Genomic DNA, 27,484 nt, shown 5'->3' with positions numbered 1-27,484 from the left:
AAATCTTTTGCCTTGCCCATTCACCCTCTGAATGGTACACATACAGTACACCATCCACGTCTCAGTTGTCTTAAGGTGTAAAAATCCTTCTTTAACCTGTCTCCTCCCCTTCATTTACACTGATTGAAGTGGATTTGACAAGTGACATCAATAAGAGATCATAGCTTTCACCTGTATTCACCTGGTCAGTCTATGTCAAGGAAAGAGCAGGTGTTCGTAATGTTTTGTGCACTCAGTGTACGTCGATTCACATCCTTGCTACCTGCACCAATAAGGCATCACACAATAGTAGCTCTTATTGTGTTGATACAGTTTGAAGTTTGAAAATTCAAGTATGTATTCCATTTCATTTGTATCATGTAATGACTGATGAATACATACTGTAGATGCTGTTAAACTTTACATATGGTTAACTAAAAAGTGATAACAAAGTGTGACCTCCAATCAATGGATATTTATAAGTAAGCTAGGGATTTAGCTGAGTCACAAGTCACAATGATTTACATAACACATGCACTGTCTATCCCTGATGACATCACTGCAACTGTAACAACTGCAGCAGGAGCTATAACAGTACAACAGAAATGGGAACAGCTTTGAAATAACTTCCTCTTTAGGCCCTATAAAGTGGGGCATCTTTTCTTTCCACTCTCTAGTCATGAATTAGAATCGAGTCTAGACCTACTTATTATAAGGAAAATAAACAATGCCTCTGTGGTCTGTGAAACAGCTTAGTCACACACTGTTCAAAGCTGTAATTACATCTCCCATCAACTCTGCTGTGCCCTAGCTGGCTAACACACCAGACTACTTACCATCCCATGGATTCAGTTCAGCAGCTCGAAACACCCAGTAACAAGACGGAGTTGATGGCCTTGGTGAGGGATTTGTTTATGGATGGGAGGGGGCTGAACACAAATGAAAACATGTTTATGCATAGCAAGACATGTGTACATTATTTCTTTAATTTTGATAGAGTAATTTGATTTGCACTAGCGACTAACATGGAAGAGAGGAGTTGCCATGTTAGGACAGCATGGGTGTTTTCTATCCTTTAGCTGAAGGTACACTGTAAATGGATGTCAGATAGAATATTGGCATTTGAAATATGTCCTCTCTTGGAGGAGCAACATACAGCGTTTACCATAAAATATTTAAAGTAATTGAACAATATTTTGCACTGAGTAGAGGCACATTATGGCATGGTGCAATGTGTTACAGTAACTACGTTTTCTGTACACATTTTCACAAAGCCCAGAGTGCAGTATAAAATACCAATCCGTTATTTATGTTAGTGCTGAAAAACTAGACTGATTGAGTGAAATATTGATTATTTGTTGTTAGTTCATTAGTCCCTCAGTTTAACCTTTTCTAAGGTGGATTCTGTACAGCAGCCTCTGTGTTCAGGTTTCTGTTTAGGTGGATCCTGCACATACATTAAGCAAAGTTATCCAAGTGGAATAAGTGCAAGTGTTTGCATTAGCTTTCATTAGTCTCCCTGTTCTCCTCAATTGGAACTGAGTATATTAAAGTATCTCTGATCCACCAAAACCCCACCAACAGCAAGCACACACAATCACAATTACTTCATATTAATACATTTATACCCAGTGGTGTAAAAATACTTTTAAGTCCTACTTAAGTAGTTGTTTTGGGTATGTTTACATTACTTTACTGTTTATATTTTTGACAACTTTTACTTTTACTTCACTATATTCCTAAAGACAATAATGTACTTTTGTGCTGTCTGGTTTGCTTAATATAAGGAATGTAAATTATTTGTACTTTTACTTTTGTTACTTAAGTATAATTTAGCAACTACATTTACTTTTGATACGTAAGTATATTTAAAACAGAATACTTTTAGACTTTTACTCAAGTAGTATTTTACTGGGTGACTTTCACTTTTACTTGAGTCATTTTCTAGGTATTTTCTGGGTATTTTTACTTTTACTCAAGTATGAGAATGTATTACTTTTTCCACCACTGTTTATACCTAGCTTGGAGAATATAACTCAGATACTATGTGGAACACATTTTTCTTCAAACATCTGAACCTTTCTAGCAGTTTTTTTTGTCTAGAGCCATTTGTTGAAATAGGGAGTTTTTAGAACGATACAGCAGTCTCAGCATGGAGTTATGTGATGTGTTCATTCACATTAGCAAACACCATGCTTCGTCCAAGTTAATTTCACACAGTGTCTACTGAAATGGGATATGACAGGGACATTAGTATGATAAGAATCTGACATGGCTAATGTTTGCAGAATAATATAGCATCCTGACTGTAGGATGATTGTTATCTTCCCCATTATTGAAATGTACATGTTGTTATCTTCCCCATTATTGAATTGTACATTTAACTTTCATCTCTCTCATTTACCTCAGAAGGATAATTCCGCTGCTGCTTGTGTTTGGATTTCATTTTCATTTGGAATGGCTTTGCATATGTTAACATGCTATATCCACATACTGAATGTGCATCCATTTTGCCTGTGAAAATCAACCCCTTTCTATATTATAAAATTATATATTTAGATTCATATTCAGTCTCACACGAGCCCCAATATCTTCCCAACAGTCATTCAGACAGAATATTATTTTTGTATAATAAGAAGATCAAATACTTTCTCACAATTGTTTGGACATTTTGTTGTCTTTTCTTTCTAAGGTACGTTGAGAAGATTGTAATTATAGCATGTGTGTATTTTTGTCTACAGCAGCAGTTTCAGTCTCACATTTATTCATTTCAAGGAATTTAAGTCATAAATAGGACTGTCAAGTCACATCCCGGCAGGATAATGAGAATACTTGCTTTTGATAACCTGTGCAATAGCCAGTAGTCAGACTGGCCAGGTACCTGGGGAGATAGAGAATACTGAGGGAGGGAAGCGGGGATGGAGGGATTCCTTTGGCTAGATACTGGGGATATCTCAGCGTAGTTAAACAACCAACCAAATGAGGCACTATGATCTCATCTATCGTCAAAAGTTGAGAATCTCCTTGATTAGCGACCATTTTTATATGTAGCCTATGCAAGGTCGGCAGAAACCACTAACAACGCAGTTTTCAGGGATACAGTATCTTCAACCTAGCTTCCGTTTCCCCTGAAAAACGGATGTGGGGACTTTGCTCAGGCCTTCATTTTATGCCTGCTACGTTAGGTTTGTTTTTATGAACACCTAAGGATGAGCATGAGCATACTGTGGCATTTGAATAATTACTGGTCGTAAAAAACATAATAATGGAAAAGTAACCAATGTGGTGGAGAATTCCACCACCTACAGAATTCCAATTAACCCTTGTGTGCATCTTTAAATTAAAGAATGCATTGTGTTTTATCCATGTGCTCCGTGGTTACCTCCATGCCAGTACTAGTGTATGAAGAGCGCAGGTATGAATGTGTTGCTGTTCTAGCACAATACATATTTTGCAGCAAATGTTCCAGAGGGGTTTATTGTTCCATGCATTGTGTGAAAAAGAAGTCAGATAAGCAAATACAGCAGCAACACACTTGGGCAATGTTTCTTTTCGTAATGCCAACGGTGCCAAACATCCGAATATACTTTTGTATATATAGTGTATGTGGACACCCCTTCAAACCTGTCAGCAACAGGTGTATAAAATTGAGCACACATTGACAAACATTGTCCATAGACAAACATTGGCAGTAGAATGGCCTTAGTGAAAAGCTCAGTGACTTTCAACGTGGCACCGTCACAGGATGTCACCTTTCCAACAAGTCAGATCCTCAAATGTCTGCCCTGCTAGAGCTACCCCGGTCAACTGTAAGTGCTGTTATTGTGAAGTGGAAATGTATAAGATCAACAACGGCTCAGCCACAAAGTGGTAGGCCACACAAGCTCACAGAACGGGACCGCCGGGTGCTGAAGCGCATAGCGTGTAAAAATTGTCTGTCCTCGGTTGCAACACTCACTAACGAGTTCCAAACTGCCTCTGGAAGCAATGTCAGCACAATAACTATTTGTCGGGAGCTTCAAGAAATGGCTTTCCATGCCCGAGCAGTCGCACACAAGCCAAAGATCACCATGCGCAATGCCAAGGTCGGCTGGAATGGTGTAAAACTCACCGTCATTGTACTCTGGAGCAGTGGAAACGCGTTCTCTGAAGTGATGAATCATGCTTCTCCATCTGGCAGTCAGACAGACTCATCTAGGATTGGCGGTTGCCTGGAGAACTTTTACCTGCCCCAATGCATAGTGCTAAATGTAAAGTTTGGTGGAGGAGGAATAATGGTCTGGGGCTGATTTTCATGGTTCGGAATAGGCCCCTTAGTTCCAATGAAGAGAAATCTTAACAGTACAGCATACAATGACATTCTAGACGATTCTGTCCCTCCAACTTTGTGGCAACAGTTTGGGTAGGCCCTTTCCTGTTTCAACATGACAATGCCACCATGCACAAAGTCAGGTCCATGCAGAAATGGTTTGTTGAGATCGGTGTGGAAAACCTTGACTGGCCTGCACAGAGCCCTGACCTCAACCCCATCAAACACCTTTGGGATGAATTGGAACGCCGACTGCGAGCCAGGCCTTATCCCCCAACATCAGTGCCCAACCTCAATAATGCTCTTGCGGCTGAATGGAAGCAGGGCCCTGCAGCAATGTTTCAACATCTATTGGAAAGCCTTCCCAGAAGAGTGGAGGCTGTTATAGCAGCAAAAGGGGGGGGGCAACTCCATATTAATGCCCATGATTTCGGAATGAGATGTTCGACGAGCAGGTGTCCATACTTTTGGTCATGTAGTGTATCATTCCAAGCTCATGCCAAGCATGGTTGCCTCACTTTGTCACCTCACCTTGAAAGGACTTGGGAATAATGTCTAAGACAGCTTTTTCATCACATCAGGGATCCTGTTTTACTTTACTCATTCTTTCTCTTCTATGCCTTTTCTTCCCTCTCTCTATTTCCCTCTGACTCTCAAGCCAAAATGGAGATTAATTCAACGTCTTTGCCTTTTGATGGTGTTCAGAGTGGAAATTATTAAAGTATGCCTTTCTCTGGATCTTTTATTGAGATGTGCAATTTTTTATTAGATGGATAGAGGTATCTTCCCTCAATCAGGATTTTGCTTGGCCTAATGTGGCTTTGTCATAACCCTGCAAGTTTCATAATAAAAGCCTCTAGTATTTTACACAAATTCCAGATATGGCAATTAGAGGGACTGCAGACACTCCTTGCGAAGAGATGGACCTGTGAACTCTATTGTTTTTTTTCACATTACTTTCCTTCAGGTAATGGCCCTTTCCCGGCTGTTTTTGGTACTGTCTGCCATTGGCTGTGAATGTAATACATGTTAAGTGGTCTTTTGTGTGACACAGATGGACTGATTTATTTTTCTCGTTTGGCAGTCATAAGACAGTGGGAGAGGATTAGAGGCTACAAAGCAAGACTGTGCAGAAAGCTGCATTTACAAGTAAACAATTTTTCCATCTGCCTTTTCTCTTGGTTAGGTTGCGATTATATGATTTAATCCGACCCCAGACACACTGTGACATATCCCATCTATCAAAGGAAAATACACCATATAGAGAACAAAAAGGATGACACTGAATCCTATACTCCATGTTTGAACAAAAATATATCCTACAGTAAAATGACAAACACACCATTCAACAGTATTCAAATTGTAGAGAAATTTCCACCTCAGTAATGTTTCCATCCACAAGTAAAGTCACACCGTATAAAAAAAAACAGCTGTAATAGAAACAGGTAGCTTCGGTACAATTTTATAAATGCCAACTTGTTCGTTCAACATGGTGGGAACTTTTTGTGTTTGTAAAATTAATTATGCGAGAAATGGTGGTGGAAACGCCTTTATGTGCCACTATTGATATAATAACCATCATATCGCTGTAAATGTTGAGTCACGCGATGATATGGTGTGTGGTCTTCCCACTAAGACTCGGGAAACCATGCAATTTATTAGGCTACAGATTAAATAAATGAAGATGAACTTCACAGGGTGGTGGAAGTGCACAGTGATCTTGATGCTCCTTTTCAATAAATATCGAGTGTATTATTCTGGTGATATGATGATTGATGCTTGACTGCCATTTGACAAATAAAAATGATCTCGCTCTTATCCATATTAATGTCATCATGTAGACCACCCTACCCGCACTGTATCTGTAAGCTGTTGGCTAGAGTGCACGTGCCAGACCAGAGTAGGCACATTTTCTATTTAAGGAAAAGGTTTTTGCGACAAAACTATCAGTAGAGTTGAAAATGCTATGGTAACACATTGAACTATAGACTTTTATTCAGTACATGAAAACTTAAGCGAAAAAGTACATTTTGTGTGCACTACGTCATCAACCAGTCACTTTTATCTGCAACGAGTCAGTTTGGTGGAAACACACTGTAAACAAACACACTGTAATATTCATATGTGTAAACATACTGAATTATAATTGGATGCATTTTACCGCCGTATCATACTGTCTATGATTGGTTAAGACCACCCAGATGGTTAGGTCATGATCAGTTGATCATGGTTGGAGATAAGTGAACATGCCATTTGTAGCTAGCTAATAAAGAGCTGCGTTAAGAAATATCCTGTAGTACTGCATTTTATTATTTTGTACAAAGCGTGCAAAACAAGACACACACCACTAAACATTTGCATATTTAATTTTTTATACTGATTTTATAAAATTCGTCAATTGTATGGGAACCTAGTCAGTGATTCAAACATGGATCATTCAGTTGAGGATGATCTGATCTGTTTACCTATCTTATTCATTCACAAAGCACAGTTCTAACCCAATGTTAGACCAGAGAGCATCATAAACACAATGTTGACACGCAAACCATCTGTATCACTCCTTGAGCCTTCAGATATCCATCACTGTACCATAGCCACAAGATTAGTGAGTACTTGTGTATCGCCTCACCTTGAAAAATATTCCATGACACATGCTTTCTTCATGATTTCACCTCTGAGAGGATATGATACCGCTGCTTTAGTCCACTATCTTATCTGTGCATTGAGTTGCTGTATCTGCACTGTCACTGTATGTTTCTACCCCAGTAAGATACAGTTTGCTCCTTGATCTTAGACTACAGTATTTCTGGAGTGAGCTGGAGTTGGACATCTTCATACACCAGTCTGTAATGTTCACTTAACTGGGGACCACTATCTTTTTCATTGACTGTGTTGTGTTCCCTCTTGACAGTGAGCATGTACAGAAAGTATTCACACCCCTTGACTTTTTTCACATTTTGTTGTGTTACAGCCTGAATTAAACATTGATTAAATGTATATTTTGTGTCACTGGCCTACACACAATACCCCATAATGTCAAAGTGGAATTATGTTTTTCTAAAGTATTAAAAATGAATTAATAATGGAAAGGTTAAATGTCTTGAGTCAACAAGTATTCAACCCATTTGTTATGGAAAGACTAAATAAGTTCAGGAGTAAGAATTTGCTTTACAAGTCGCATAAGTTGCATGGACTCTGTGCAATAATAGTCTTTAACATGATTGACTATCTCATCTCTGTAACACACACATACAAATATCTGTAAGGTCCCTCAGTTGAGCAGTAAATTTCAAACACAGATTCAACCACAAAGACCAGGGAGGTTTTCCAATGCCTCGCAAAGATAGGCACCTACAGTGGGGGAAAAAAGTATTTGATCCCCTGCTGATTTCGTAAATTTGCCCACTAACAAAGAAATGATCAGTCTATAATTTTAATGGTAAATTTATTTGAACAGTGAGAGACAGAATAACAACAAAAATATCCAGAAAAACACATGTCAAAAATGTTATAAAATGATTTGCATTTTAATAAGGGAAATAAGTATTTGACCCCTCTGCAAAACATGACTTAGTACTTGGTGGCAAAACCCTTGTTGGCAATCACAGAGGTCAGATGTTTCTTGTAGTTGGCCACCAGGTTTGCACACATCGCAGGAGGGATTTTGTCCCACTCCTCTTTGCAGATCTTCTCCAAGTCATTAAGGTTTCGAGGCTGATGTTTGGCAACTCGAACCTTCAGCTCCCTCCACAGATTTTCTATGGGATTAAGGTCTGAAGACTGGCTAGGCTACTCCAGGACCTTAATGTGCTTCTTCTTGAGCCACTCATTTGTTGCCTTGGCCGTGTGTTTTGGGCCATTGTCATGCTGGAATACCCATCCATGACCCATTTTCAATGCCCTGGCTGAGGGAAGGATGTTCTCACCCAAGATTTGACGGTACATGGCCCCGTCCATCGTCTCTTTGATGTGGTGAAGTTGTCCAGTCCCCTTAGCAGAAAAACACCCCCAAAGCATAATGTTTCCACCTCCATGTTTGACGGTGGAGATGGTATTCTTGGGGTCATAGGCAGCATACCTCCTCCTCCAAACACGGCGAGTTGAGTTGATGCCAAAGAGCTCTATTTTGGTCTCATCTGACCACAACACTTTCACCAGTTGTCCTCTGAATCATTCAGATGTTCATTGGCAAACTTCAGACGGGCATGTATATGTATTCTTGAGCAGGGGGACCTTGCGGGCGCTGCAGGATTTCAGTCCTTCACGGCGTAGTGTGTTACCAATTGTTTTCTTGGTGACTATGGTCCCAGCTGCCTTGAGATCATTGACAAGATCCTCCCGTGTAGTTCTGGGCTGATTCCTCACCGTTCTCGTGATCATTGCAACCACACGAGGTGAGATCTTGCATGGAGCCCCAGGCCAAAGGATATTGACGGTTCTTTTATGTTTCTTCCATTTGCGAATAATCGCACCAAATGTTGTCACCTTCTCACCAGGCTGCTTGGCGATGGTCTTGTAGCCCATTCCAGCCTTGTGTAGGTCTACAATCTTGTCCCTGACATCCTTGGAGAGCTCTTTGGTCTTTTCCATGGTGGAGAGTTTGGAATCTGATTGATTGATTGCTTCTGTGGACAGGTGTCTTTTTACAGGTAACAAGCTGCGGTTAGGAGCACTCCCTTTAAGAGTGTGCTCCTAATCTCAGCTCGTTACCTGTATAAAAGACACCTGGGAGCCAGAAATCTTTCTGATTGAGAGGGGGTCAAATACTTATTTCCCTCATTAAAATGCAAATCAATTTATAACATTTTTGACATGCGTTTTTCTGGGTATTTTTGTTGTTATTCTGTCTCTCGCTGTTCAAATAAACCTACCATTAAAATTATAGACTGATCCTTTCTTTATCAGTGGACAAACGTACAAAATCAGCAGGGGATCAAATACTTTTTCCCCCCTCTGTATTAGTAGATGTGTCAACATTTTTTACAGTAAAGTTATGAATTACACTTACAGTGAAGTTATGAATTACACTTTGGGTGGTGTATCAATACACCCAGTAACTACAAAGATACAGGTGTCCTTCCTAACTCAGTTGCCATAGAGGAAAGAAACCGCTCAGGGATTTCACCATGAGACCAATGGTGACTTTAAAACAGTTACAGAGTTTAAAGGCTGTGATAGGAGAAAACTGAGGACGGATAAACAACATTGTACTGTACTAACTTAATGACAGAGTGAAAAGAAGGAAGCTGTATAGAATAAAATTTTTCAAAAACATGCATCCTGTTTGCAACAAGGCACTAAAGTTATACTGCAAAAAAATGTGACAAAGCAAGGGGTATGTCTGGGGCAAATCCAATGCAACACATTACTGAGTACCACTACATATTTTCAAGCATAGTGGTGGCTGCATCATTGTATAGGTATCCTTGTAATCATTAAGGACTGGGGAGTTTTTCAGGATAAAAAAAATGAATGGAGCTAAGCATAGGCAGAATCCTTGAGGAAAATCTGGTTCAGTCTGCTTTCCACCAATAACCTAAAACACAAGGCCAAATCTAGACTTGAGTTGATTACCAAGAAGACTGTGAATGCTCCTGAGTGGCCGAGTTACAGTTTCAACAACCAATTGAACAGAGCTTGAATAATTTTGAAATGAAAACTGGGCAAATGTTGCACAATCCATGTGTGGAAAGCTCTTAGAGACTCACCCACAAAGACTCACAGCTGTAATTGCTGCCAAAAGTAATTATAACATGTATTGACTGAATACTTCTCTAATCAATATATATTTGTTTTATTTATATATACTTTTTTACAAATGTTTGAATTTTTCTTCCACTTTGACATTACAGAGTATTTTGTGTAGATCGTTGACAAAAAAAGACAATTCAATCAATTTTAATCCAACTTTGTAACACAACAAAATGTGAAAAAATTCAAGGGGTGTGAAAACTTTCTGATGGCAATGTAGATGCATGTACAGTAAGGTCCATCATTATTGGCAGCCTTGATAAAATGAGCAAAAAAGATTGTATCAAATAAATAATACAAATACTGAACAATTTTGAAGCCCATGCCTAGTATTTTTTATTCTCACCCCATCCTAGCCCAGCCCAGCTAAATCTCTTATGTTGCTTCCAGGAGGTTAGCCTTGATGTAGAATCAAAAATAAATAAATAAATAACTTTGAATGGAATGGAAAAAGTTATTTTCAGACTGCAGGTCTCAATGCTTTGGATGTGCGTTTTGTTCTGAGCTAGAGATCGCATTTTGATACTTGTGTAATATAATAATATATGCCGTTTAGCAGACACTTTTCTTCAAAGCGACTTACACTAATGAGTACATACATTTTATGTGACTGCTGAATTGGTCAACCTAGATTGACTCTGCATAGTTCTATAGGAGATGGTGAGCAATATAAAGCTCTGTAAGAAAGCGAAATGATCAAATTGAAAAGGAGCCATAAGATGAAACACAATATGTCTCAGGGCTATAGGGGAAAGCACTCCCAAGGTGATTTCCCAGGTAATGGACCTTTTAGCATGGAAATCAGAGAGTAAGGGAATAGGGACTGCTATTAAACGGCTCCACTGTTGCTCCTTTGGGATGCATGGACTTAATCAGTTATATTTCACAGATGCCATCTTTTATATATGGGTACACATTAATCTGCAGTGTTTCAAGTCCTTAATTGGACAGAACCATGTGGGATAGGCCCAGAATGAAACAGCAGAGAAGAATGATGGTTCTCCCTTTAATTGAACCGGGCCTTGCTGCTTGCACAACACTCAGAGGACTTGTTGAAGTGAAACAACATAACTATTCACCAACAATGCCTCTGATAATATTGAAAGAAGTTACTAAACTGGTAATAGGCTTCTGTGTTTATTTCAATAGTACTGCAATCTCGGTACCCAGAAACATATCTTGCATTCATATAGCATACATAACATCTTGAATAGGTTATTAAGTAATTGAACAGTGTTGGGGTAATACTGTGGGATCTTGACGTAACAGCAAGCAATTGGCTGAATTCTTTAATAAGCGAAAGCATCATACGTTATACTTTATTTAACTATTTCTTCAGAAATATAAAACACAATATTTTTTGCAACGCTTTGATGATTATCCACAACTTTGATGTGTTGCTATGGTACATACGCTGCACACTTTGTTTTTGTTGACGACGCTAATTGGCTAGATATCTTGTTATCTACCTACTATAGCTATTAATGATGTAGGTCTATATGACATGTTCTGACTACAAAATGATGCATTCTTAAAGAGTTTCCCTTTGCAGGTCTGCAGCTGAGACAGCCTGCATATTATGCTATCTATAGATCACTGCATTTTATTATTTTATCCAGAGAATTTTTCATGTGGTATGGATTTAAATCTGTCTGCCTCAAAATTAGATTTTCAGAATTATATCTAGCGTAGCGTCCCTAAATTGACTCTTTGGAGTAATAACTCCTTTTTTTATTGCTAAAAGTATTAAATGCACACGCTTGTTGGTTTTGCATGTAAAACTGTGCTGTGCTTAAAGAGTCTGATGTGAGTGCTGTGAGTCATTTTCAGGAAGACTCCAAAAGATGTTTAATAATCATCAAACACTGTAAAATACCTGACTCTCTTAAGAAACTTCACATGGATTTTCTTGCAAAGTTTTAACTAAATAAGGTATTTACAATCTGAGTAAATCTGCAGAGGTATAATCAATGTTTGCATGTGAATGTACCGCAGCTCTGTGTTCATACCTTAGAGATCCCAGATTATTCATCTGTTCTATGTTTTGTACTCTCTGTCTTCCAGGTTTCTTAAGCACAGGGGACCAAGCTTCCAAGGGAAACTATGGACTTCTTGATCTGATCCAAGCCCTGCGCTGGACTAGCGAGAATATTGCTTTCTTTGGTGGTGACCCGTTACGAATAACAGTTTTCGGATCAGGGGCTGGCGCCTCCTGTGTCAACCTCCTGACCCTGTCCCATTATTCTGAAGGTAACCGTTGGAGCAATTCAACCAAAGGTATAATGCAGAGGTTGCAACTTTTTCAATTTTCAGTGTCGCATGCCACCTGTGTGATTTAAGTTGATGAGAGTATTTTGTTCTCGAATGGCTGTATACATAGCCGCAGGAAGTAGGGGTGCTGAGGGTGCTGCAGCACCCCCTGAAACATCATAATAAAAACATATATACAGTACCAGTCAAAAGTTTGGACACACCTACTCATTCCAGTTGTTTTCTTTATTTTTGCTGTTTTCTACATTGTAGAATAATAGTGAAGACATCACAACTATGTAATACACATATGGAATCATGTTGTAATCAAAAAAGTGTTCAACAAATCAAAATATATTTTAGATTTTAGATTCTTCAAAGTAGCCACCCTTTGCCTTGATGACAGCTTCGCACATTCTTGGCATTCTCTCAACCAGTTTCATGAGGTAGTCACCTGGAATGGATTTCAATTAATTAACAGGTGTGCCTTGTTAGAAGTTCATTTGTGGAATTTCTTTCCTTCTTATTGCATTTGAGTCAATCAGTTGCGTTGTGACAAGGTATGGGTGGTATACAGAAGTCCATATTATGGCAAGAACAGCTCAAATATGCAAAGAGAAATGACAGTCCATCATTACCTTAAGACATGAAGGTCAGTCAGTATGGAACATTTCAAAAACTTTGAACATTTCTTCAAGTGCAGTCACAAAAACCATCAAGCGCTATGATGAAACTGGCTCTCATGAGGACCTCCACAGGAAAGGAAGACACAGTTAACTCTGCTGCAGAGGATAAGTTCATTAGAGTTACCAGCCTCAGAAATTGCAGCCCAAATAAATGCTTCACAGAGTTCAAGTAGCAAACATATCTCAACATCAACTGTTCAGAGGAGACTGCGTGAATTAGGCCTTCATGGTCGACCTGCTGCAAAGAAACGACTACTAAAGGAAATCAATAATAAGAAGAGATATGCTTGGGCCAAGAATCACGAGCAATGGACATTAGACCGGTGAAAATCTGTCCTTTGGTCTGATGAGTTCAAATTTGAGACTTTTGGTTCCAACTGCCGTGTCTCTGTGAGACGCAGAGTAGGTGAACCGATGATCTCTGCATGTGTTGTTCCCACCGGGAAGCATGGAGGAGAAGGTGTGATGGTGTGGGGGTGCTTTGCTGGTGACACTGTTGGTGATTTATTTAGAACTCAAGGCACACTTAACCAGCATGGCAACCACAGCATTCTGCAGCGATACGCCATCCCACCCGATTTGCACTTAGTGCGACTATCATTTGTTTCTCAACAAATGACCCAATGACCTATTTGTTTCTCGACAATGAGCCAACACACCTGCAGGCTGCGTAAGGGCTATTTGACCAAGAAGGAGAGTGATGGAGTGCTGCATCAGATGACCTGGCCTCCACAATCACCCGACCTCAACCCAATTGAGATGGTTTGGGATGAGTTGGACCGCAGAGTGAAGGAAAATCAGTTAACAAGTGCTCAGCATATGTGGGAACTCCTTCAAGACTGTTGGAAAAGCATTCCAGGTGAAGCTGGTTAAGAGAATGCCAAGAGGGCGCAAAGCTGTCATCAAGGCAAAAGGTGGCTACTTTGAAGAATCTAAAATCTTTTTTGATTTGTTCAACACTTTTTTGGTTATTACATGATTCCATATGTGTTATTTCATAGTTTTGATGTCTTTGCTATTATTCTACAATGTAGAAAATAGTAAAAATAAAGAAAAACCCTTGAATGAGTAGCTGTGTCTATACTTTTGACTGGTACTGTATATATTTATTTATTACAAAATTATTGCACTGGGCCTTTACTAGTCCTATATTAGCTGACCGAAATAGCCGTCTGCCCCCCCCCCATCGGCAAAATAATCGCAGCACCCCCAACCAGAAACATCTTCCCCTGTATAAAGTGCTTTTAATTCTCTCTCTCTCTCACGTATACATTTTAGTTGCCATAGTCCCCACCTTTCATATGCCACTCTGCCTCACAACCACAAAGAACTGTAGACAATGCTGCTTCTTTACTTTTCCCTTCCTTCCTAGCAGCTGGATATATACATTTGTATTTTGCCCTGTTTTTCTAGGACCTTATATTGTGTAAAACTCTTCTCAGGGAGAAGGTTAAAATGACTAAAGCACTGACCATATATAGGCTCTGATGGTATTCCATACCCAATCGCCAGACCCACTTTATTTGGAGTGTATCGCTATCTCACCTCCTAATCCACGTTTTTAGGGGAGCCCCAATCAATGTTATCATGTCAGTGTATTGCTCCCTCTAATCTTATTGTCTTCAGAGATGAATTAAATACAAAATTATTAATATTCATACCACAGTATGACACTTTTCAGACACAGCATGATCAATCCTGCTCCTACAACTTTGTCATTTCCAGCTTTTTCTCAATGTTCATGTGTGGGTTGGATCGAAAGACAGATTTCATATCAACATGTTTGAAAATGTGATAATTAAAGCAAGTTTTCTTTGTTATTAGAATGATAAAAATACATGTACGTTAAAAGATATGATTTCTTGTTTATAAAACATCATCAGAATTAACAATAAGTGTCATGATAATTCCTATGATATTGTAACTAACAAGTCTGTCTACAAACCTTGTCAAACAAACCCTGAAATAGAAGTCTGACTGCTTGTAAAGCACTAATCTCTGTTAACAATGCAGATGTCTGTCAAGACAAGAGACAATGTCTCCCTGTGCTCTCCCAGGAATTGCACAATAAACTAAGCTAGACAAATTGACTTTTACATTTTCAAGGTTGTGAGGAGAGTTACGTCTATTGCCAGCAAATTTAATCACTCTTCAAGTGCGCATAACTCTACAAGTGCACATTTAGATTTTAGTGTGAGTACACATCATGCTGTGTTTGGATATGTTTAGTAATGACAGTTTCAGTGGCATTTCCTCCTGAGTGGCAGGTCATGTAGAGAGAGAGTAGAGTATTACTTTGGGGAATTATTTTATCACAGCATGCATCATCAATGACTTACAATGATAGGACCCATGATTAAGACACATAAAGGCCCATGCACCAACCATAGTATCCATAAAAGAAAAATCTGTTTTCTATCATATTCTGGGGGAAAGCAGACAACAACATTTCCCAGTGTGATGCATTGTGATGCTACAATATGAGGTGTTGTCTGACTCTGGTTGGCTTGTATCTTGTCTCTCTGCAGGACTTTTCCAGAGAGCTATAGCACAGAGTGGCACTGCGTTGTCCAGCTGGGCAGTCAGCTTTCAGCCTGCTAAGTACGCTCGCATGTTGGCCAAGAAGGTGGGCTGCAACCTGAAGGACACGGTGGACCTGGTGGAGTGTCTGCAGAAGAAGCACTACAAGGAGCTGGTGGACCAGGACATCCAGCCAGCCAGGTACCATATCGCCTTCGGGCCTGTCATAGACGGAGATGTGATCCCAGACGACCCCCAGATCCTCATGGAGCAGGGCGAGTTCCTCAACTACGACATCATGCTGGGCGTCAACCAGGGCGAGGGCCTGAAGTTTGTGGAGCTCATCGTAGACAACGAGAACGGCGTCCAGGCCAATGATTTTGACTACGCCGTGTCCAGCTTCGTGGACGACCTGTACGGTTACCCGGAGGGCAAAGACATTCTGCGGGAGACCATAAAGTTCATGTACACGGACTGGGCTGATAAAAACAACCCAGAGACCAGGAGGAAGACCCTACTAGCCCTGTTCACCGACCACCAGTGGGTGGCTCCGGCCGTGGCCACAGCAGACCTCCACTCCAGCTTTGGGTCACCAACGTACTTCTATGCCTTCTACCACCACTGCCAGACAGAGCAGGTTCCCCCGTGGGCAGATGCAGCCCACGGTGACGAGATCCCCTATGTGTTTGGCCTGCCCATGATCGGTCCCACAGAACTGTTCCCCTGTAACTTCTCCAAGAACGACGTCATGCTCAGTGCTGTGGTGATGACTTACTGGACTAATTTTGCCAAAACTGGGTACGTGCAGTACTGAGACCTATTTTAAGCTGTAATGTGTTTATGCATGCGTGCATGTGTGTGTGTGCGAGCAAGCTTGTGTGTGTTACATTTCTGTCTAGTTAAAGAATTGAATACCATGTTGTATACATTTTTCTGTTTTATGTTGGACAGCATATCAATGTGTATCATTGTCCCATCCTATATTCAAAGACTTGCTATTAATTAATGACAAATGATGGTTGCCTGGAGAGTGGAATTCTTGATAGGAAAAACATTGAAATTATTTTTTGCTTTGCCTTTAAGCATGTAGTCATGGAAGTAATTGTTTTTTGGAGCATAATGGGGGACAATGGCTTTTTCCCTCAGCAGCCAAAGAGCCCAAAGGCACCATCGGGATACTAATGATCTACATATATAACAGTAAATTGACGTATAAAACAGGGCACCTATGAGATTTATGCCTCCACTTTGCATGGTTAAGCCAGTTTATGATGTGTTCTGACTGGCTCCATATGCCATTCCCAGACAATGCTGCTCGTTCTGCTGGAATGAGCCTCCATTCCTCATGCTTTGTAGTGGTGCTTTGCTCATACTAAGTCCCGTCTTTCCCTTGCAGTGACCCTAACCAGCCGGTCCCCCAGGATACCAAGTTCATCCACACTAAGCCTAACCGTTTCGAGGAGGTGGCGTGGACTCGCTACAACCAGAAAGACCAGCTGTACCTCCACATCGGCCTGAAACCCCGCGTCAAGGAGCACTACCGGGCCAACAAGGTCAACCTGTGGCTGGAGCTGGTGCCCCACCTCCACAGCTTGAACGAGGTCACCCAGATCATCTCCACCACCACCAAGGTCCCCCCACCGGAGGTCACGCCCAGGACACCAAAGAAGATCCCTGTCAACACCAAGAGGCCTAACCCTACGCCATTCCCCACCGAGACTCAGGACAGTCAGAATCAGCCCTTCCTGGTGGACCAGAGGGACTACTCCACTGAGCTGAGTGTCACCATCGCTGTGGGTGCCTCGCTGCTCTTCCTCAACATCCTGGCCTTCGCTGCCCTCTACTACAAGAAGGACAAGCGGCGGCACGACGTCCACCGGCGCTGCAGCCCCCAGCGCAACACGACCAATGACCTGGCGCACACACAGGAGGAGGAGATCATGTCCCTGCAGATGAAGCACACAGACCTGGACCATGAGTGCGACGCCATGCATCCACACGAGGTAGTTCTGAGAACTGCCTGCCCGCCAGACTACACGCTAGCCATGCGCCGCTCCCCCGACGACATCCCCCTCATGACCCCCAACACCATCACCATGATCCCCAACACCATGCAGGGCCTCCAGTCGTTGCACAACTTCAACACCTTCCCCAGTAGTGCACAGAACAACACCCTGCCTCACACCCTGCCCCACCCACACTCACACTCCACCACCAGGGTATAGCCGGACGGATGGACGCTGACACACACAGCACATGCCAGAGCTCACACCCAGCCCGATCAAACGGATGTGGAATAACTTCTACTCCTGTGAATATATTAAGGGAATAGGGATTTTGCTGGGACAGGAGAAGAATTTCATTTGATATAAAAGAAGAAATTAGAAAAAAGTAAAACAAATATTTCAAATGAAAAAATAAACAAAGAGAAGGATACTTTTTATTTCTGTTATTGAAACAGAACAAGGTCAACTTTTCCAGCGACAGATATCAACTTTGGAATTTTATAAACGATTGCTTGATCCTGTTATCTTGGAAAAGAGAGAAACCTCAGTGGAGTCTCAGAGGAGTAGCAGGCCGCTTTGTAAATTAAAGAAAACATATTGTTTTCCTGAGGCATCAAACTGTAGAGTACTCTTTCTGGAGTCAAGGGGAGATGCCGCTCAACCAATTTAGGCATGTGTTACTCTACAAGTAGAGGCAATGTAAGATATAACAAAAACAATCTAGAGAGAGAGGGAAGAACTCTTAAAGATTATGCACAATGTAGACATTTTCAAAATGTCTTGGATTCTTCTCAGAAATTTATTTTTGGGGAACAGTTTTATTGTATAGAACCTTTTTACATATCTAGATATGTACACAAAGCACCAATGCTGTTTAAGTCATTCTTGGGCGTCAATTCCGCAAATCTGCCAGCAGAACAAAAACGGAGGGATCCACTGGCTTTCTGGCAGATACAGCTTCATCACACAAGTGCTGTCTATACCGAGAGCTGGAGGACAAAGAATACTGGATATTTTTAGCACGAAGCGCATGACAATTTATCTGCTTGATGGCTGTTCTGCTGATTAAGTCATAATTAAGAAATAATGTCAGCCCCATTGGAATAGTTTGAAGGAACACTTCTGATTGGCTTACAAACCCACAACCCCACATGGGTTAAGGTCATGGTCATAATTGGGGACAGCAGGGGAGGGTGGGCTTATGATAACTACAGTACATACACAATAGCTTGAGTGAACATGGGTATAAGGACTAGTTTTGTACAATGTGTGTTGGTACAACTTTTTGATAGTGGTGAATCACTCGCTGTTTGGGATCCCGATGGAGGGACGTTTCATTGTACTCTAATGATCAATGTTATTTGCTATTACTTATTAGGTTTCTTATCACTGCTCTTGACTAGTTCAAGGAAACTTTAACGTAGAAAAGTAATTACCTGCACTGTTTATTATTTTTGTTTTCCGTATGAATGATCCCTAAACACAAAGTGTGCCCAGGGCCATGAAGAAGGGACGGTGAAGGCTAGGGAATAGTAGAACCTCTTGACTGCATACATTTTTTTCCTCCTATTATCCTTTCATAGAGTATGTTCCGTAGAGCTGTTTAAAGATTAATGCGTATAAATGTGTAATTGAAGCGAGGAGGCCCTCCGCTGACATGTTGGATGTGCCTGCAACCCAACAGCAGGAGGAAGAGAGGCGGGGTGGAGAGAGAGAAAGAGAACAGGGGCTCCAGGAACTCCCATGGTACCCCTCTCCCAGGGAGGAAACAGCATTCAGGCAGATTCACTGCAGTAGAACCGCTTAGAACCGTCTAGCCAGCACCCTTGTCTCTCACAGAGTAATTTCCATTTGCTTCTGTTCTGTTCTTTTTTATTTTCTACTGATGATACTGTACTGTATTGTCTCAGATTTTCTGGACTTTTAGTTCTTGTTGTTCTGTAGCATGGTTTATTCGTGAACACACGCCTTGGTGTCACATTGTACAAGCCTGTCAGCGTGTTACCATGACTGCCCCGCTAACTCCTAGGCAGCCCATAGTGAATGTTCCTGCCCTCACAATGCCAGAGTGCAACTTCCCTCTGCCAGCTATCGCAGGCCCGGGGAGTAACAATGTGTTATACAAATACATACCAGAGTGAATAGCTTAAAAAGGAGGAAGCCGTTGAGGGGAAAATAGTTCTCTAAACAGTCAAAAGCCCCACTGTACTCAAGCAGAGAGTGAAGACGGCACATACATTAGTAAGAGACGACACATAAGTAAGACAAAGTAGTAAGAAAAACACTTGTCCTCCCATTTTCCTGTCAATAAAGGCTGGATATAATGTGTCTGCTGAGGGGAGACAGTTGCTCTACAGTCATTCAAAGTAAGAACATACCCTGCCAAACAATGGGACATAGACAAGGTATAGCTTTTCTGGGGGAGGTGAAGGTAAATTATAGTCCACATTGCCCTGAACTAAAACGCAAGCAATTTCACCAGCCTGTGTAGCAGTGGTGTGACCTCTAAACAATGCTCCACACTGGAGAAATGACACAGGGGGAGAGAAACGCCCAGTGAATTAAACATGTAATTGCACCACGGACAAATGATCAAGTAATTGGAGAACATCATAGGAGAGTTGGCAGGAGAGGTGAACGCCACGGAAGCACTCACTCTAGCACGCAGAATGACTGATTGGGGATTAAGAGGTGCGGGGAGAAAACTGTGCTCTGTTTCTGAATAACACAAAACCTCTGACACAGAGCCAGTCCTCAACAGGATGTTTCCCTGAACCCCCCCCCACCACCACCACCACCACCACTCTGTACCCTACTGGGGAGGATTGGAAACAGAGTTAGAAATGGGACAACTGGTACTACCCTCCTCTCCCTACCTCCTTCCCTCCCAAAAAGGCTGATTCTGCACATCCCCCATATTCAATTACTGCAGGTATGAATATGGATAGTTGCTGCTCACTATACTCTTTCTCCACCATGCTCCCTCAGAGTGGTGTTCAAGGCCCAATGCAGTCAAAAACTGGGTTTCCTATGTATTATATATATTTCCACACTATGAGGTTGGAATAATAATGTGAAATTGTGAAAATTATGATAATGCCCTTTTAGTGTAAGAGCTGTTTGAAAAGACCGCCTGCAATGTCAGCCTGTTTTGGTGGGATAGAGTTTTGGCCTGCCTGGTAACATATCGAGGCAGTAAACTGTTAATAAACCAATAAGAAAAAGGGTTCAAAACATCTCTGCCAATACCAGCTAGTTTTCAGTTTTCCCCTCCCCACTCAGACGACTCCCAGACAGTCCTAGCAAAGTCTTGCTTGAGAAATTGCAAAGAAGCTATTTTTGAACATTTTAATTGAACACAATCACAGTAAGGTACTTTTAATTGTTACCCATCAATTATTTGATATTGAGATAAAAATGGCTGCACTGGGCCTTTAAAATGTTATGAGCCAGTGGTGAAGAAGAGCTTTAAGGGCTCTCCCTCCAGATTTGCATGCAGGACTTCCAGAATGTGAGAGAAAGAAGGGGTATACCTCAAACTATAATGTGACAATGTGGCTCAGGCCTGACCTGTGTTACCCAGTCCTGGACAGAGGAGCGTCAAGAATTGTGAATGAATGTAATGCAAAGAGTGCCATTTTCAAAAAAATGCTACACCACATCTTTGAGATCTATGAAGATCTTTAAGATCTGTAAAAGGCTGATCGCTCTTTCAAAATGTCTGTGAAAAGGGCGCTATGTGAGTGGGTATTTCAGATGTATTGTAGATTTGTCACTTGTCTTTCTTTCTGGTTAAACTAGTAATTACTTTTCTGGAGCACAATAAATTATTTTAATAAGCTGAATTAGCAGTGCTGCAACTCTTTATTTACCCGTTATGTTTGGTCAATAGTCTGATTTGATTAAATTGTAGAGTAGACACTCACAGTTAAAGAATGCTTGACAGAATTGAACTTCAAGCAACCCTGTAGTCAGTCACTTGTCAGGTGGTCTGTCACACACTGTTGGGTTCCTTTGCTAGGGCTACAGTATATAGGACTTCGTGTTGATGTGTCCTAGACTTAAAACAGAATCTCAGAAATTTGACTCGCAGGTTTTGACCGGTTCAGTTGTTGTTGTTAAGTGACAGAGATGAAAGATAAGTAATTTAATGGATTTTTACTGCTGTGCTTTCTGTGGTCTGTTGGGGCTGTGTCATGAAGGTGTCAATGATATATTTTCCTCTTATCTGTAAAAATCACAAGCATATTTGGCATTTCCTTTCATGCTAATCAGAAATTAATCTAGACTCATCCACTTTGGAAATGGTGACATTTTACTTGTTGGCAACGATTAAAAACCAATTATGTCCCCACCTGACTTCGACATTTGAGAGCAGGCAAGAGATTCTGCCTTGAGACTGAGGGGAATAAACACAGAGCTGTTTACCGTATGTGGTTTTAACCAAGGGCACAGATGCTCCTGCCAAAGAGCAGCTCAAATCCTGTTTGATAAGGGTTCGCCATTTCCCATTATGGAGTATTTCACAACATCAAACACTTTTGCCTCTGATAACCAGTCTTTCATTTACATGCACTGTTCGATCTATCTAATTTTTCATCCCAGGGCCATTTCTAGCAAGCCTTTTATAACATTAGATAATTGCTATGTACTTAAGCAATGTTTTATAAAACTGTTGCGTAACTTTGTTCTACCTATAGAGCAGCAGCATATTTTGTGAAATAGATTGATTATCCTGTCAAAAGTGCAATGCAATATGCTCTGAGAGTTGGGATAACAAGACAGAAGAGTTGACCTATACTAATCCTTATGTATGTTTCAGATTTGAATGACTGTGTGTAGGTAACTAGCATCACATTTATGTTTGAATTGTTGGCTACAAATGGATGTTCAACTGCAAATCAGCTACAGTTCGATCATGTCACCCCCCTTTTTGGAGTACATGGGAGTCACTACAAATAAACATACACTTCTATGTGACCCTGTGTAACTGACTCTGCCAATAGACAATGTACTTTGCATTATTTGTGATTTGTTTTCTTTGGAACCTTCAAAATAAAGCTAACAGCCTACTCCAACCCAAACCATTTTATCTGTAATGGTAAGGCTTCTGTTTGCCTTCAGTGACTTAAGTTTGTGTGTGGACATCCATGGCATTCATGAGCATTTTCAATATCATTAATAAATATTATCTTATTTTTTAACTTGCTCAGACTATTGTCCTCCTGTGTTCTGATGTACCTGCCTTATACATTATTCCAACACAGCAACTCTGACTGGTGCTGAAGAGTCTTTCTATTTTTAATTTGGGGAATCTTACGCATAAATAGTTGAGGTTAAATATTAATATGGCTGGGCGATATGGCCAAAATATATCCAAATATTTGTCTCATTTTTGACAGTATGACAATATTTTAAGTTCAAAATATGTTTCATGAGTAGTGCTTGACCCTAGGATGGAAATACACACATTCTAAGTTTTAATGGACTTCCTACTTTCTGATTGTTGTAAACTCAATCAAACTAGGACAAAACGGACAGGGAGGTAGTTCAATTTGTAGAACTTTTCAGTTATTTGGCATTGTATCCTATTTATAGAGAGTATTGTAAAACTCCACTCCAGTAAGTGGATCCATACAGGTATATCTTATATCGCCCGGCCTCTTAATATTACAAACCCATAGTCTGCATTATCTGGTGTATGATATTGCATACGATGTGCTACATACATACATATTTTTTAAATGCTTGCTGTCCATTACATTTTCCAAAATGTTATCTGGATATAATACACATGAGACACATTTTCTAACAAGTAGGACTCTGTTGTTTTATCATTATCTTTGTTCTTTCGACAACAATGTATAAAAGCGTTGTTCATGTGAGCTAAATTCAATTGGAATTAATGAACTGCTCACCGTTGCTTGCCGGACATGTGGATGCTAATACTTAGCCTTGGGTAAGGCAATTATAGTTAAGAAGTTGAGGCACCTCTATTTATCTACAGTACTACTGAACACACGTGTTTGATGGAAGGTGAGTATATGAGCACACAGAGGCATTAATTACATATACACAGGCATTGATTGATACAAACATTCACTCATCATTGTAATGACCTAAGTTTGAACTTGAACGTCTGCATGAATCTTGACCACCTGGACTTCAATGTTGGTGATTCAACTACAACCCTGATATGGCACATGCAGGAATCATATACTAGTCTTAGTTGTGAACTTTGACTTTCTTTGACTATGAACTCAATTCAGTTGAACCTGCATTGCTGTATTTATGCAGTATGATCTTATGAAAGGTCCAATGCAGCAGTTTTTATCTCAATATCACATCATTTTGGAGTAATAATTAAGTACTTTACTGTGATTGTTTTCAATTAAAATGGTAAAAACAAAACAAAAATAGCTTCTTAGCCAAGAGCAATTTCTCAAGCGAGAATGTTTCTAGGACTGTCTGGGAGTGGATTTGAGTGGGGAGGGAAAACTGAAAATTAGCAGTTATTGGCAGAGAGGTTTGGAACTGTCTTTTTTATTGGTCTATTAACTAACTTACTGCCTGGTGATGTCACCGGGCAGGCCAAAACTACATCCCAACAAAACAGGCTGAAATTTTGTTTTCAAATAGCTCAAACACTAAAAGACCATTATCCTAATTTTCACAATTTCACAGCATTATTCCAACCTCATAGTGTAGAAATATGTTAAAGGAGCAGGTCCAATGGCCTTACCATGCTTTCCCTGGCTAGCAATGTCTAATCAGAGCTTATTACATTTCCTTTTGAAATATCTAGAAATGTGACTGTTTGTTGTGTCTTTTAAACTGAACAGCTAAAATCTAAGACCTTATTGACTGTCTGTTTGTCTGCCTGCCTGTCTCTCACCACCTGTGTTGTACTGAGCACAACTCAAAAATACATAGGAGAATGTCTTTACTTAACAAAGCAGGCACAGCATCTCTCCATGTCATACAAGTGGACTGAGCATGGGGGAGTTATTTATAGTCAGGCAGTATCCTTAGACAACGTGCTTCTACACCTGCATTGCTTGCTGTTTGGGGTTTTAGGCTGGGTTTCCATACAGCACATTGAGATATCAGCTGATATAAGAAGGGCTTTATAAACACATTTGATTTGAAATTTCATTTGTTTCCTTGAAGCTGAAATCCTTAATGGTGAAACAGCCATGTCCGTTTGCGTTATTACTACAACAAAGAGGTTACTGCAAACAACAAACACTGTTTTTCCCCCCCCCCCGAACATCATTGCACGCGCAATAGAAGAGCACAATATGTACTGCAAATTTTTTTTACCATGCTGCGCAACGCTCCTCAGCTTGGCAAGAAAAACATTAAAACAACGGTGGTGGGGCGGCCAGTGGAGCTGTTTCCCCCTACTGCGGATTCCATCTTTAACTGTACAGCTGTATGGAAGGCCTGCATCTCAGGACATTTTGTTGCGATCTGTGTGTAGAGTCTGTCTTTCTCATACCCTGCTTCCTCTCCTTGTAATGACCCCCTCTACCTGTTCTTCCAGTTTATTGCTCAACATAAAATGTAGCATCGATGACAGTCCATTAGCTCAGCAAGGATGATTCTGGCCTGTTTTCTGTTATACAGTGAACAGAGTATATTGACTGGAAGTGGATTGTATCCAGCCAGACCATTGTGTCAACTGAGTGAAGTGAGAATCTTTCATTAGAAAATGTAACAAGGATACCCTGTCTTACAACTTCCTCAGTCCACAAAATTATGTCATCCTTTACAAAAACCTAGGTCAATAGTTGTAGAGGAAAGTTTTCAGATCTGCCTTCAGTTTGATAACACCTGAAATGGATGTTTTGGATCATAAAAGAGGATTCATTTGTTACTGGAGGGAAATTTAACGAGGTGTTCTGTCTGGTTGAATATTACTTTACCCCTCTGATAATTGCTCATGAGCTGCAAACAAGGAATTTGAGGTTTTGTTTCTTCTGACATTTAGACCACGTGTCAACAGCCTCTTTGGTCAAAATATGTGGCAGGACTAAAGTTGACGATGCTGTAGCGTTACAGCCCCTCCCCTTAGCACCATTCATGTCCATTGCATCATGATTACATTTAGACAATTCTGTCATTTTAGACTTTGTTCAGAGGTTTTTTGGCCTTTTAATTTTTTTTTACAGCAATTCAGTAGTTTGCCATTAGAGATTATCTGGATGATTCATCCCCCTGAATGGGTAGACGGGAGGGAATGTAACACTGTGACATCATATTTTGGTGTCTTGTCATATTTTATAGTTTTTTTGATGAGTTATGTTTAATTTTCTGTTGTGTGGGCTAAAGCGCTGGACAGTATGTGAAATACATCAAATAAATGTAAATATTCTATGACATTTTTCTGTTGCTATCATACATTGTGTTGAACTGTGTTGAGTCTATGTGTGTCTGGTGAGTAGCCTACTCTAAGACTGTTATTTCTGACAATTGTGTTATTAAGTTAACTACCCTGTGTGTCAAGTAATTGACTTAAATCTAATTATAAAGCAATAATGCTCTGTATGTATATAAAAGTTGATATGTTACATTGCAATAGGGTGACCACATTTAAAATACCCAAATGCGGGACAAATAGTACATTTCAACACTGTCTCCTAAGCCAAATTTGCCGAACTGCTCAACTTGGAACCAATCAGAATCCCCTTACACACCACTCGTGATTGAGGCAATACTTGGCCTGCTTATATATATGATGTAAACACAGCCTCTTTTAAAAATGTGAGCTGCTGTCTGATAAAGAGGAACAGATATAGCTAGCTCCCAAAGACTGAAACAAGATAAACATCTATTTTCTAGCGCACTTAAAATGTGCAGCATGCAATACGAATTGTTTTGATCGTAGGAAGTGGTAACTCCTTTGACCATTTAGACAATTTATTGAAAGCTAGCCAATGTTACAGTTTTACTACCCTACCCAGCTACTGTAAATGTCAATTTGTGTTCCATTAGATGTCTCTCTTTGTTAGTCAATTAGATTTTTGAATTATGTTTTGGCATGATTATATGTCTCATTTCAAGTAACTAGCTGCAGGCTTAAAGAAACATTCAATCATATACTTTGCATAGAAACCCAAATAAAAGCATGTAGATTTAAAGATGTGTGTGTGTCATATTTTCTAGAATGGAATTTTAAAAACGACAGCTGCAGATGTTTATTAGCCAATACATATGGTACAGCCTAAACATACAGCATACCTTAATATATAATATTTTATAAAAACAGTAGTACAATGTGCTCTGCAATAAGATAACCAGAGTTTGATATCTAAACTAGATGATTTCTCAAACAGCAGCTGCCCAATACCATGGAGGGCATGCATCATGTTGGATGTATTGGAATATAAGGTATGGAGAATGGTAAAGAGCCTGTTAGATTATAGAAAAAACAGTTGGGAAATGAATGTTTGAGTTTCAAATACTAAATGTTCAGTGAATGTGAGTATATTTAGGTGGTTTAAATTATTAACTTTCCTACTAACCTTCTAAAAGTTTTAGAACTGTCATCAATGCATGATTCAGGACTCCCCCTTTGGTGTGCCCATGCCCCATTGTGTGCCTAGGCCCCACAGTCATATCAAATCAAATCAAATGTTACTGGTCACATACACATGGTTTGCAGATGTTATTACGAGTGTAGTGAAAAGATCCCACGCTGGTCACCAATGTAACTGACCGATGTAGCAAGAGACAAGGGCAGAATGCAATCTATAGCTTGTGTGGCCCAGAGACGAGAACTCTACCATCTATGGCAAAAACCTAGGCTCCTGACAGGGACAATAGAATACTCCCCACAGCATGTTACAATAGTAAAATAATCAGTTTGTCACCCAGTAAACTGATTCTACACTGAATTTAGTCTTTGAGATGCTATAACAAGCACGTGTATCTGTAGTTGGTGTTCTTCAACTCTAAAATGCACAGGACTGTGTAAGACA

At 40.3% G+C, this 27,484-nt stretch overlaps 1 protein-coding gene across 6 annotated transcripts in view; it reads left to right on the top strand.

Moving 5' to 3' along the window:
• The window catches only part of LOC115192474 (neuroligin-1-like), a 323,202-nt gene extending 305,285 nt beyond the window's left edge, over nt 1-17,917 (top strand). For 3 of the 6 annotated variants that reach the window (XM_029751012.1, XM_029751014.1, XM_029751011.1), the window contains 3 exons: nt 12,104-12,316; nt 15,504-16,293; nt 16,892-17,917. In XM_029751012.1, the coding sequence (XP_029606872.1) occupies nt 12,104-12,316; nt 15,504-16,293; nt 16,892-17,720 (1,832 nt within the window). In that variant the 3' untranslated portion in view covers nt 17,721-17,917. The remainder of the gene's footprint in view (nt 1-12,103; nt 12,317-15,503; nt 16,294-16,891) is intronic. The other 3 variants (XM_029751015.1, XM_029751013.1, XM_029751016.1) reach the window with 1 other exon arrangement.
• The last annotated feature ends 9,567 nt before the right edge of the window (nt 17,918-27,484 follow it).

This window comes from Salmo trutta, chromosome 4 (genome assembly GCF_901001165.1).
Source record: "Salmo trutta chromosome 4, fSalTru1.1, whole genome shotgun sequence".
Taxonomy (NCBI): domain Eukaryota; kingdom Metazoa; phylum Chordata; class Actinopteri; order Salmoniformes; family Salmonidae; genus Salmo; species Salmo trutta.
Note: the sequence above shows the minus strand (reverse complement) of the source record. Positions and strands in the feature narration are given on the sequence as shown.